The following is a 13292-nucleotide window of genomic DNA, read 5'->3' as shown; positions in this document are numbered from 1 at the left end:
AGCCATTTTAGGAGCAGTGTGGAGGGAATTGTGGGGAGTTTGTAATTGGCTGGGAGAGAGTGGGCAGAGCTTAACTTGAAAAAAATGTCTTTAAGAGTGCGTTTAAAAACCTGACAGCTCAGATTCAGTTTGGAATGAAGGAGAGAGGAGAGAGGGGGTGTGTGTCGGAGGAACAAAGTTAGAGAAGCCAAAACTTGGTCAGTTAGTCAGCAGAGTTAGTTAGTGAGAAGACTTATAGCTATTAGAATAGCTGGTGGAGTGGAGAGACAGATCCAGAAGGGAAGAACTGCCTTGTAGAGTTTCAAGAACACCAGACAGAGGGAAAACCTGTTAGTTTCTTAAGAGAGTGGAGAAGAGTTATTGAAACTAAGTGCTGAACTGTTTATTGAAAGAAACTACAAGCTTTTATTCAACATTGCTAGTGCCTGTATTGTTCAAGTTCTCTCAAATAAGCAACATTGTTATTTGTTCACAACGACTGACTCAAGAGTGCCTCTGTGTGAGAAGTTTTAAAGCAGTTTACAGAAGAATAGAATTAAATGAAGGCAGTGTGTATTAAAAAAGAAATCTCTTATTGTTACCTCAGAGTACAGAGCCTGAGTACGAATTCAGCACATTCTAGCCTAAACAAACCTCAGGCCAAGCCAAAAGCTAAACATTTTTTAAAGTGTGGTGGTAGCCAGTGTTCTTTTAAAAGGTTTTCTGGCCAGAAGATCATTCCAACTTATTCAGCTTTTGAATTTAATTACTTAAGCGACATTCCATTTCAAGTGGTGGTACAGCGTTGGGATTTGTTACTTTAATAATTCCTAGCCATTACATTTATTTGTGTCAGTGTGTGGGATCGCTAATTAAAATCCCATAGCTTTTACATTTTTTGGTTTGCTGAGTTTGGAATGTATTGCCAAATAAGTCTCTAACTATTATAATGTCCAGGAGAACCAGCAGGGTCACACTCCCCCTGCCCAGTTCCCTGCGGAGGTCATCCACCAAGGTGACCAAAGCTGACTTGGTACTGTGCCCAGGCCTGAAGCCTGACTGTGAATGATCCAGAAAATTGGTGTCATTGAGGAATCCCTGGAGCTGCAAGGCAACCACCCACTCCAGAACCTTCCCCAAAAAAGGGAGGTTGGAAATGGATCTGTAGTTGTTACATACAGTCGGGTCAAGGGAGGTCTTTTTAGTAGAGGTTTTACCACCACCTGCTTAAGGCAAGATGGGAATTTCCCCTGGCCCAAAGAGGCGTTTATTCTGACAACAAACCAGTCCAACAACCTTTCTCTGGCCAGTTTAACTAACCAGGAAGGGCAAGGATCCAGAACACAAGTGATTGCTCTCACAGACCCAAGGACCCCCTCCACGTCATCTGGCAGAACAAAATGAAAAGAATCCCATAAGGTGGTACAGACAGGTGCGTCGGTTACCTCATCTGGTACTACATTTAAACTGGAGTCCAGCTCAAGACGTATCTGAGCAACTTTGTCTGCAAAATGGTGTGCAAAATCACTGCACCGAGTTGCCTAGTCGTCAGGAAGCCCCCCAACCTCTGGAGGCCAGAGGAGCTCCCCAACAACCCGGAACAACTCTGATGGTTTGTTTGCTGCAGACGCTATGCGAGCAGTCAAGAATGCTTTCTTGGCTGCTCGCAAAGCCGCAGAATAAGCCCTAATAGCGGCTATAGCCCATGCTTGGTCAGATACGTGAGATTTCCTCCAGATGCACTCTAGACCCCTCCTCGTGTGCTTCATCACCGCCAGCTCCTCGGTGAATGAAGGAGTCAGTGTGACTCTGCGCAGCAAGAGAGGCCATTCGGGAGTAATCGTGTCAATCACCCTGGCCAACTTGTTGTTATAGCGATCAATGAGGGCATCAACAGGATCGTCAGTCTCCAAGGCAGGAAGATCCCCAAGAAACCTCAGGAGTCCTGCTAGATCTATAAGTCTCTTGGGGTGGACCATCTTAATGGGTCCACCACTCCTGTGGAGGTTAGAGGTCACAGCAAATCTTAAACAGATCAGATGATGGTCAGACCATGACAATGGAAGAATGTTTTGCTCTTCCACTCTGACTGTCCCACTGTCCACAATAAAAACAAGGTCCAGCGTGTGTCCTGCCTGATGCGTGGGGCCAGATATTACTTTAGTCAGCCCCATGACCGTCATGGATGTTCAAGTATCCCAAAACTATTAGTTGTTGGGAGGCCAAAGCTGAAATTGAGACCACTTCTGCTGGCTCAGGCATAGAAACCGCTGGGTTGCGGGGTGGATGGTACACCAGCAGGATTCCCAATCTGTCTTGAACTCCCACCTTCAGGTAGACAAACTCAAACCTCGTAGATTGCAGAAAGGTACAAAAAACCTCATCAAACTAGAACTCCTAAGATTCTACATGAATGAGCCATGGCAAATTCATATATTTAGACCTTTGAATGGTTTTCCAAAAGTCCATCATGTCATTTTGCAACCCAGCAATACACCTACTTCAGTGTTTCTCAACCTGTGGGTCCCCAGATGTTTTGGCTTTCAACTCCTAGAAGTCCTAACAGCTGGTAATCTGGCTGGGATTTCTGGGAGTTGTAGGCCAAAACATCTGGGAACTCACAGGTTGAGAACCACTGACCTAAGCAATTAAGAGTGCTACAGGGTGACTTTAAATCATGAGGACAACTCCAATTTACTCTGCCCAGAATTTATTTTGCCTCTTCATAGTTAATAAAGTAACATTTAAAAATTGTTACAAAGTAGCCTACAATAAAAATAAACATGACATTGGGCACCAGGTCACCTCCAACATAATTCAAAAGTTATGATGTAAAATGTTTTGCTAAAAGATTATTCATCAGAAAAAAAAGAAATAGCACTTTAGTGTGAGAAGCAATTTCTGATATGAGTTCACTGGTCCAGAAAATTGGTTTAATGCATTTTATCAATATAGTTACTGGTTTCTTATATTTTGCTATTGTTTTCTTTTCTCTCGTAGATATATACAGTTTAGCTTTGCGAACATAAGTAAAACTTTTTTTCTTTTCTAATTAACCAATAGCATCCCATCCCGTCCTATTCTATTTTCTCCTTGCTGAGGCCACAGAAGAATTATGTGTGAAAATCAGATAAATGTGTCTGAAATTGTCAAAATTCAAATACATTAACAAATATATAAGCCAAAGTACAGAGAGCTGTGTCTACCCTTTCTTTTCTACACATTGCATTAACAAATATTGGCATCTGCACCAGATGAACAAAGTCACTCTCGCCACTCCCAGATTGATCAATAACTTAGATCAGTTATTCTCAAACTGTGCTCAGTGGAACCCTTGGGGTTCCACAAAGCATAGTCAGGGACTCAGTGCGGGCCCTTTGCCTCGCCCTGGCTCTTCCTGCCAAGGAAGCATGTGGCATGTTGATCCCTACTGATGCCAGTGCAGCCTGTGGGGGCTTCCTGCCACCCCTTTGACTGTGCTTTTCCTGCATGTTAGAAACAGGTTGGACTGGGGAGCCCCTGGGGTTGCTCCTATTATTTTTACTATTTCTATTATTATTTCAACGGCTAGATAGTCATCTGTTAGGGGTGCTTTGCTTTGTCCTTGTACTGCATGGCAGAAACGGGTTGGACTGGGTGTCTTCTGGAGTTGCTTCTATGGTTATTATTATTACAAACACTACAAACAAGATATGTGCAGTGTGCATAGGAATTCGTTCATGGTTTGTTTGTTTTTTCCAGTTAGTTCACACAAACATTCTCTACCCATTTGCCACTGGCCTGGCCCATCTGTCAAATTTTAAAATGCAATACAGCCCCTGTGTCCAAAAGTTTCGTAAGGTTCCACAAGAACCTTTCCCTTCAAAAAGGGTTATGTGGCTTTAAAAGTTTGAGAACCCCTGGCTTAGAAAGTTAGACAAAGGAAATCAAATTATATAAACGTCTGTTTCTCATTACTGCTATATAAAACTTTAATGTTGTTGTTGTGTGCCTTCAAGTAATTCACAACTTATGGCAACAAATTTATTCAGAAGCATGTTTATTGAATTTAATTAGGATATATTCTTGTTTTGTGACTTCAAGGTATTTCTGACTTATGTTGACCACAAGGTGAACCTATCCCAAGGTTTTATTGGCAAGATTTGTTCAAAGTTCTGTCATTGCCTTTCTTTGAGGTGAAAGAATATGATTTGCCCAAGGTGGGTTTCCATGGTCGAGTGGTAATTCAGACCTTGGTCTCCAGAGTCATAGTCTAATGTTCAAACAACTGCACCATGCTGGCTTCTGTGTAACATCAATAGTCACAGGCAGTATGCAGTATGGTTCATTTGTGTGAGTGGCAACAAGGGAATTATATTGTTTCTTGGCCTGTTTGTGGGCTTCCTGTGGGGAGGAAATGCTGGGATAGATCAACCTTATGTCTTGCTGTAACAGAGTTCTTTTTGAGTTTATGCAAATTGTGCCAAAGACACACACACATAAAAAAAATCCTTAGACATTAGTGCACTTATGGGTTTTAGCAAAAATTACTTTGGATAGCCATAATTATAACTAACAAGATATTTGTCACCAAATGGCTTGTGAACATTTATTCAGCTTACATCCAATATTTTCTACTATCAAAACAATTTGATTTGAATCAGAGCCATCTACATCCTCTTCTCTTTATAATTATAGAAGCCATTCTTCTGGCCACTTCTGCTGATGCCCAACAAATACCTCATTTGTTGCAATGAACAGAAATTACTGGGCAATCAATATTGAACAGAGAGATTCCTTTTGATTACACAAGCAACATAAGCTTATTTTCTGTTTTTAAAATTTCTCAGTTTGACATTTCTCTTCCTTTATTCCTTGTTTACAGTGTAAATGTTTTGTTCCACTCAGAACTTCTTTGTTTGTTTTGCAAACAATTGTTAAGGCCATGATTGGTTTGCGGGTTAATGTCTCAGTTTTTGTTTTCTCTGCTTCAGTGCTGTTCTTTGTATTTTAGAATGCCTAGCACCAGAATTAGTAGTGAATAGAAGTGTCATAAAACATAAATGGGTAATTAGCATGATGAGCAGTGCAGTTTTTAGTTTATCTTATTAAAACCAAACAACCAATAAACCAATAAAATTAGTACACAGCACCATGCCTGTATTCCATGACAGCTTTTTCTGTCTGCGGTGCTATATGGCATGGTTCCAAATCTCTGTTGTGCTGACATTTGCTCCTGGGAGGAGGAGCAGGGAAAGGGTCCATAAGGTTTCTACTGGCCTAGACAACATAAACATCTGTTAGATTCATGAGCAGCTTGCAAAACTAATTCATCAGGGAGACTCGGTCGATCAGCATTTCCATATTGGTAGATATTTTGCAAGCCAGGGTGCACACCAGCAAGACCAATAACTATGTGTGTTATTTGGGAATTTAAATCATGTTGAAGTGTTTTGCTACGTAGAAATGGATTGAAATGATGCTAAATATCTGCAGTGGAACACATACATACCTACAAGTACATACAATCTAAAAGATCATCTTGGTGGTTTTAAGTAAGTACAATTTAGAGGCAATTAAAATACATACAGATGGTGGAAAGTCAGCTAATAGAAATGGAAGACAGGTCAGATGAAATCCCTTGCGATGGAGACCCAGAAACCTCAGTAATTTTTCAAACCCTTTAATTTAGTCATCAGAAGTAAAGGCAGAAAATGCTAATTACTCATTGGTCTTTTTTTTTTAATAGCCTACCTTTAAAACATTTTTTCTCTTCCTGTGCTTTGTAAATACTGGATAAAATAATTGAAATACCCTGGTCTTTAAAATAATCATTCCAGTATTTGGCTTCTCAGTGCAGTGTAATTTTTTTTGTAATGAAACACTGTAAATATCAACACATTTCAGTCGAGTCCCTTCGGGGAGAGAGGGCGGTCTAGAAATAAATTATTATTATTATTATTATTATTATTATTATTATGAAAGTTGAGTTTACTGGAAGTAAATAGTTAATATATGTGTTAACCGTTACTTTTTATAGTAATTCATATTGGGACTGGATGTGTAGACTGCAATGCATAAACAGAACAGTATTCCCATAAACGAGGCATTGTGTGACTAAGGCCATTAACATTAACAAAAGTAAACATCAACATGAAAGATACTGTATAATAATTAATCAGTAAAAATGAATAAATTATCAAAATTCGAGATTACATCTTAATATCCACTATGTACCTTTGAGCACCATAATTATTCAGAATGTTTAAAAATCTAATTTTAAATATAGTTACCACCCCCCCCCCCAATTTGTCTTCGAATATTTAATCAAAAATAAAAGACAATATCTTGACATTTGTTTTTCTATGAGGAGATAATATGGTAGAATAAACATGTATGGCACAGCATATATGTTAAAACCTTGTTTATATCATATCTCTATATCTATGAATATAACGTGAATTCATTCCAACCCACAAAACTTGAAGCATTTATTATACTGTATTAAGGGGATAGATTAAAAAAATATATGAAGCAAGTCTCTTCTTGTTTGACAAGTTGTATAGTTCCTTTACATTTAACAAAAAAGGACCTTTCAAAAATATTTTGAGCTCCGGATCAGGAAAAAGGTGGTGGTGACAACAATGATGGTGGTGGTGGCAGGGCCGTAGCCAGAAAAAAAATTGGGGGGGGGGGTTTGAAAATTTCAGGGTGGGGGGGGTTGAAAATGGGGGGGGGGTGAAACCTGCCTAAAGCTGAAGAAAAGAGCACACGAGGGGGCAGAGCAGCCTTCAATAGCTTGCAACTCTGCCCCTGTCAACCACCTCCACCAAGTCTGGCCTCCTTAATGAGAGCATTCAAGCACCCCCCCCCAACTTGGTTGCTTCACTACATCGACTATTGCTGCAAATAATGACAGTGTGAATAAATTGTCAATATTTGCTTGAGATAGTGATTGCAGTTCTGGAGGGACTCTTAATTTTTTTGCGTCTCATAGACAGTTAAATTTCATGAGTAAAACAGGATTTTTTAACCTGAAAAATTTCGGGGGGGGGGGGGTTGAACCCCCTAACACCCCCCCCCCCCCATGGCTACAGGCCTGGGTGGTGGTGATGATAATACCTTGTATTTCTCTCTAGTTCTTTGCCTGAAAAGTGAATACAATGTGGATGATAAATTGTGATAGTTGCGTGTATACTGTTATTGCTCATCTACATTCTGAAAGCACTTTAACACTTTAACATGGCTCTATCCTAGAGAATCCTTGAATTTGTACTTTGAAAAGTTCTTTAGCATGCTGTGTCTTTATCAACATAGAATACGAAATATACACAAATTATTATAACTAGGCTTGTGCAATTTGTCCAAAAGGCATGCTGTTTTGGGGTCCATTTTCGGCTAACCCTTCATTCTGTTTACTGGAAAGTTACTCGAATTGGGAGGAGTGTTGCCGTTTTCATTCAGCAAAGATTCTGCCCATTGGCTACAATGGGAAACATTAAGGGAACAATCCTCAGTCATTTTAAGGCCTATCTGCATGAAACCTACCTCAGTTTTGGACCCCATTTACAACTGAAGACCTGCCAAGTTTCAGAACAATTCACCAATCTACTGATTCTAAAGTATTATTTCAAGTTCTTGCCATAACATTATTTAAAATAAGACAAACCACAAGAGAGGGTACTGGAAATTGTAGTCACCGGTTGTGTCCATTCTCAGCCAATCAGAGCATGGACACAACCACGCCTTTTATTGGCTGAGAGACAGAGAGAGAGAAAAACTTCAACTCCCATCATGCTCCAAGAGGAACTCAGAGACTTTTCAATGTCTGCCCTGTGCAAGTGCTGCTGGGAAAGTAAGTTCCCAGCAGGACACTCTCTGGAGGAGGAGCCTAGGGAATTTTTCCAAAAGAAATGGAGAATTCACTGCCAGGGAGGGAGAAAAGATGCAGCAACTAATCCCATCTTCTCCAGGAGCCCTGCAGCAGACCTCTGCCTCAGGTATATTGCAGTCTTAACTCCATCCTTTCCAGTAGCCAATAAATCTGGCTCCCTTGATCCACTTTGCTCAGCTTTTTGGTTTTCTCCTCCCTATTCTGTTTTTGGGGGATTACATGAAATGGACCACTGAATGTTACAAATCTAGTCAAACAGATCCGGGCTCAAGCCTAATTATAATTTAAATTTGATAATTTCATCCCACTTGGCCAACATTTGTGTGGCCTATATTGTCTCCCCTTTGCAAAAAAAAAAAGTACTTCAGATATTCAACTTCGGGAGGGGTACAGGAAAAGAGACAATTCCTGTTTAGGAGTCAGAAAGACTTGTAAAACAATTTAGATGCAAGCAACACAAACACTGATTGCTAAGAGCACTATCTAGTTTGATTGGTATCATTGTGCCTGTACTAGGACTGTAAATTTGTAAGAAAACCATCTCAAAGTTTACAATGCGTTAGCAGCAGCCAGTGAGTCAATTTGCAGTGGAAAAATGTTTTCACCTGCTGCATAGCATACTGAAAGGAGAAGGCTTCACTTTTTAAAATTTAGAGAAGGGAAGTACTACATCTGATATCATGTACTTGACTACTATGCAGTTAAGTGTTCGTATGAACTCAGATTGAATCATATAATCATAGAATAATAGAGCTGGAAGAGATCACATGGGCCCTCAAGTCCAAGATGATGCAGGAATCCATGCAATCCACTTATCTGTTTCTATGGTGGGAACTGTGGTATACCGAACTGCTGACTCTAAGCACCCAAGGATCAAAATTCACCTTATCAAACCATTGCTTTGTGGCAACCACTTGCAACATATTTTCATGGGATTCTTGAATCATTTTCCCCCTACCAGGAAATAGCAAATCACTTACTGTACAGTGATAGCTTCTGGGAAGCTCTAGTTATCAACATAGCCCTATAATGTGTGATGTAACCATATCTTTTTCTTCATTACTTCTGTAGGCAGCCAAGGGCAGTTTCCACTTACACAGAATGTTACGGTTATTGAAGGTGAAACAGCAACTTTGACCTGTAGGGTTGATCAAAATGATAACACCTCCCTCCAGTGGTCAAATCCAGCTCAACAAACCTTGTACTTTGATGACAAGAAAGGTATGTTTGAATTTTTCGATAATTTAAGCAAAAATAATATACTGACATTTTATAAATATAAAACTACTGAATTATGTGATATATTATATATTGTATTTCCTTGTTTTAAGTACAGCCAGCATATTAGCTGAAACTTTTTTATTAAATATGCAACAATAAATGTTTATTTTGAAATAAACAATAAATGTTTATTTTCCCAAACTGGGAAACAAGTCATCCAGGATTACCTGGCCGCTCTATATGCGTTCGAATCTCCAGGGCCAGATGAACTACACCCAAGAGTATTGAAGGACCTAGCAGAAGTCATTTTGGAACCATTGGCAATCATCTTTGAGAGTTCTTGGAGAACGGGAGAAGTTCCAGCAGATTGGAGGAGGGCCAATATGGTCCCAATCTTCAAGAAGGGAAAAAAGGATTACCCAAATAATTACCGCCCAGTCAGCCTCATGTCGATAGCAGGCAAGATTCTGGAAAAAAATGTTAAGGAAGTGGTCTGCAAACACTTAGAAACAAATGCGGTCATCGCTAATAGTCAACATGGATTTATCAAAAACAAGTCATGCCAGAATAATCTGATTTTTTTCCCAATAGAGTTACAAGCTGGGTAGATGCGGGGAATGCCGTGGATGTAGCGTACCTGGATTTCAGTAAGGCCTTCAACAAGGTCCCTCATGACATTCTGGAAAACAAAGTAGTCCAATGTGGGCTAGGCAAAACTACCGTTAGGTGGATCTGTAATTGGTTAAATGGACGAACCCAGAGGGTGCTCACCAATGCTTCTTCTTCCTGGAAAGAAGTGACAAGTGGAGTGCCGCAGGGTTCCATCCTGGGCCCAGTCCTGTTCAACATGTTTATTAATGACTTAGATGAAGGGTTAGAAGGCATGATATTCAAGTTTACAGACAACACCAAATTGGGAAGTATAGCCAATACTCCAGAGGACAGGAGCAGAATTCAAAACAATCTTGACAGATTAGAGAGATGGGCCAACACTAACAAAATGAAGTTCAACAGCGACAAATGCAAGATACTCCACTTTGGCAGGAAAAACAAAATGCAAAGATACAGAATGGGGGACGCCTGGCTTGAGAGCAGTACGTGTGAAAAAGATCTTGGGGTCCTCGTGGACAACAAGTTAAACATGAGCCAACAATGTGATGTGATGCTCCTATTGATGCAGGCCAAAATCCCATTGGCTTTTTTTGCCGCCACATCACATTGTCGGCTCATGTTTAACTTCTTGTCCATGAGGATTTCAAGATCTTTTCACACATACTGCTATCGAGCCAGACGTCCCCCATTCTGTATGTTTCCATTTCATTTTTTCTGTCTAAGTGGAATATCTTTCATTTCTCCCTGATGAACTTCATTTGGTTAGTTTTGGCCCATCTCTCTTATCTGTTAAGATCATTTTGAACTCTGCTCCTCTCTTGTGGAGTATTGGCTATCCCTCCCAATTTGGTGTTGTCTGCAAACTTGATGATCATGCCTTCTAACCCTTCAACTAAGTCATTACTAAAGATGTTGAACAGGACCGGGCCCAAGGTGGAACCCTGCAGCACTCCACTTGTCACTTGTTTCCAGGATGAAAAGGAAACATTTGTGAGCACCACTGGGTTCATTCACTTAACCAATTACAGATCCACCTAACTGTATTTTTGCCTAGCTCACATTTGACTATTTTATTTGCCAGGAGGTCATGGGGGACCTTGTCGAAGGCCTAACTGATATCCAGATACGCTGCATCGATGGTGTTCCCTTCATCTTCCCAGCTCGTCACAGTTTTGAAAAAAAAAGAGATTGGATTAGTCTGGCATGACTTGTTTTTAATATTAGTGATGACCGCATTCATTTCTAAATGTTTGCAGAACTCTTCCTTAATGATCTTTTCCAGAATCTTGCCTGGTATCTATGGGAGACTGATTGGATGGTAATTGTTTGGGATAGCCTTTTTTCCCCTCTTCTTGAATATAGGGACCACATTTGCTCTCCTCCAATCTGCTGGGACTTGTCCCATTCTTCAAGAACTCTGAAATATGATTGCCAGTGGTTTTGAAATGACTTCCGCTAGTTCCTTCGATACTCTTGGATGTAGTTGATCTGGCCATGGGGAGTTTATTTCGTTTAGAGCGGCCACGTATTCCTTGATGAGTTGTTTCCCTATATGAGGTTGGATTTCCCCTAATCCTTCATGCACTCCATGTTGCCAAGATTGAGGATGGCTTCCTTTTTGTGAGAAGATTTTTTTAAAACTGAAAGGAATAATAATCCTTTCAATCCTATGATTAAAACACATTGCAATCCCTTAATCTACCCTCACAATACAGGTATTTTTCAATTAACGAAGTAGCTGTGGTCTTGGGTAGTACTTCTTTAACTCAAAATTTAGTACCAAAGGTAGAAATAAAATGGAAAGAACAGAGGCATCACAAAAGCAACACACAGCATGTTTCAACAAACATTTTTTTCTAAACTAACAGTATACACATGTGAAACAGAACAACCAAGTCAAGTAAGCCTGAGCAAAAAGACTTTGAATATCCCAGAGATCTTTTAAAGGCTACTTCTAAAATACATCAGAGATTACTTTTTCTTTCACCAGCCTCCACTTTTTTATGATTATCATTTTGGTGACTGTGTTTATAGATCTATGATTTTTAAAGGGTTCTTTTTTCTGTGTTTTGCTGATATGGGATTGTGAAGGCAGCTACTTATTGCTTTGGTTGTTTGATCCAAGATTACCACAATTTTAGTTGAAGGAAAAATACTCTTTTCCAGCTCAGTTTTTTTATTGTACTGTTTACTACAGGAATGCTGCTGCAGCCCAATACCAATAATCTTTGTCTCTAGTCCTTTTCCTCCCAATGTCAATGCAATCAAACAAAAACAATACCCTTCCAGTTAGACAATATATAGCTGTTGTGGCATATAAAGGGATTTTGTAAATAGGGGCATCGCTGCCACAGAAATGGCTCTATCCCTAAAACAACACAATTCCAAATGGGGAAAAAACTATTTCAGTTTGTTCCTATGTTCCATGGATGACTTAAAAAAAAACCTGTCCAACTATAATCAAGCTAAGTTCTGGATCAAGTTAACTCATTTGGTAATCAATGCACAATATTACACATTTAGTCACATATTCATGATGTATAAAGAAAGGAAGCCTTATGCTCAAACTAGATAACATATTTAGTATATTTTCAGATGATCCATTACAGAAAAAATTGTCCTTTTATAAACACATGAATCTATGTGTTTAATTTCGTAATTGGAAGGTAAAAATGCAAACATTATTTCTAAGGCATGCATGCATGAGAAAGTCCCTTTATGGTTGGAAAAAATGTGTTGTCACAAGTAATGTACATCCAGTTTGATCCCCAATTACAATAAGAATGTGCATTGGCATGTGTATCGATATGTATTAAGGTAGAATTGTCCAAATGAGGAAACATTCAGGATACTAAGAAGGTGTTGTGGGATTTGTGGGGTTGGTACACTCCATGGAAAGAAGTGCATCAAATACCCACCCACACTTGCTGCATGACTTCTTAAACCCACCCAGAACCTCTCATGTCCTTAGGCTTTATTTAAGTCCCTATCCAAATAAAAAGACTGCAACACAGATTCCAGTAAGTATCTTCAGGACACAAGACTTAGGAAACTTCTGCTAAGTGGTTATGGACAAGAAGCCTAAACTGATAAAGCCTCCAGGAGCCAGCAAAATCATCAGTAATTTCAAGCATACATCTAGTCAAGCTGATCTTTAAAATATGGTTCCCTCTGATGTAGTCTTGATATATTTGTTCATCTGGCTACTGCACTCTTAGGTTACTAAAAATATTTGTTGTCCTAAGATGATCTCTGTATGCTCTGTAAAGTAACAAATGCAACAATGGAGGAGACAACTGAATAACCATAAATACTTATCATCTGGTCACAGAACTTTTTGTTCTTAAGAAGTTTCAGACAAAAGGGTAGCAGACACTGAGATCTAGCTGTGGTTGACATTCTCTCTTTCTATTAGCACCTAGAACAGTGGTTCTCAACCTATGGGTAACCCAGATGTTTTGGCTTTCAACTCCTAGAAATCCTAACAGCTTGTAAATTGACTGGGAGTTGTAGGCCAAAACACCTGGCAACCCACAGGTTGAGAACCACTAACCTAGAAGTTGTAACAATATTTCAAAAATATTTATAAAATTGCAAAAGAAAGAGA

The 13292-nt window shown here is 39.6% G+C and overlaps 1 protein-coding gene across 5 annotated transcripts in view; it reads left to right on the top strand.

Annotated features, from left to right (window-relative positions):
• The window catches only part of CADM2 (cell adhesion molecule 2), a 537220-nt gene that overhangs the window by 311582 nt on the left and 212346 nt on the right, over positions 1 to 13292 (top strand). For 4 of the 5 annotated variants that reach the window (XM_060770541.2, XM_060770543.2, XM_060770540.2 and 1 more), the window contains one exon: positions 8924 to 9073. In XM_060770541.2, the coding sequence (XP_060626524.1) occupies positions 8924 to 9073 (150 nt within the window). Of the gene's footprint in view, positions 1 to 7881; positions 7959 to 8923; positions 9074 to 13292 lie in introns of those variants that run through there. The other variant, XM_067466678.1, reaches the window with a different exon arrangement.

The sequence above is a fragment of the Anolis sagrei genome, chromosome 3, assembly GCF_037176765.1.
Source record: "Anolis sagrei isolate rAnoSag1 chromosome 3, rAnoSag1.mat, whole genome shotgun sequence".
NCBI lineage: Eukaryota > Metazoa > Chordata > Lepidosauria > Squamata > Dactyloidae > Anolis > Anolis sagrei.
The sequence above is the reverse complement of the archived record's forward strand: the minus strand, read 5'-3'. Positions and strand labels throughout refer to the sequence as shown.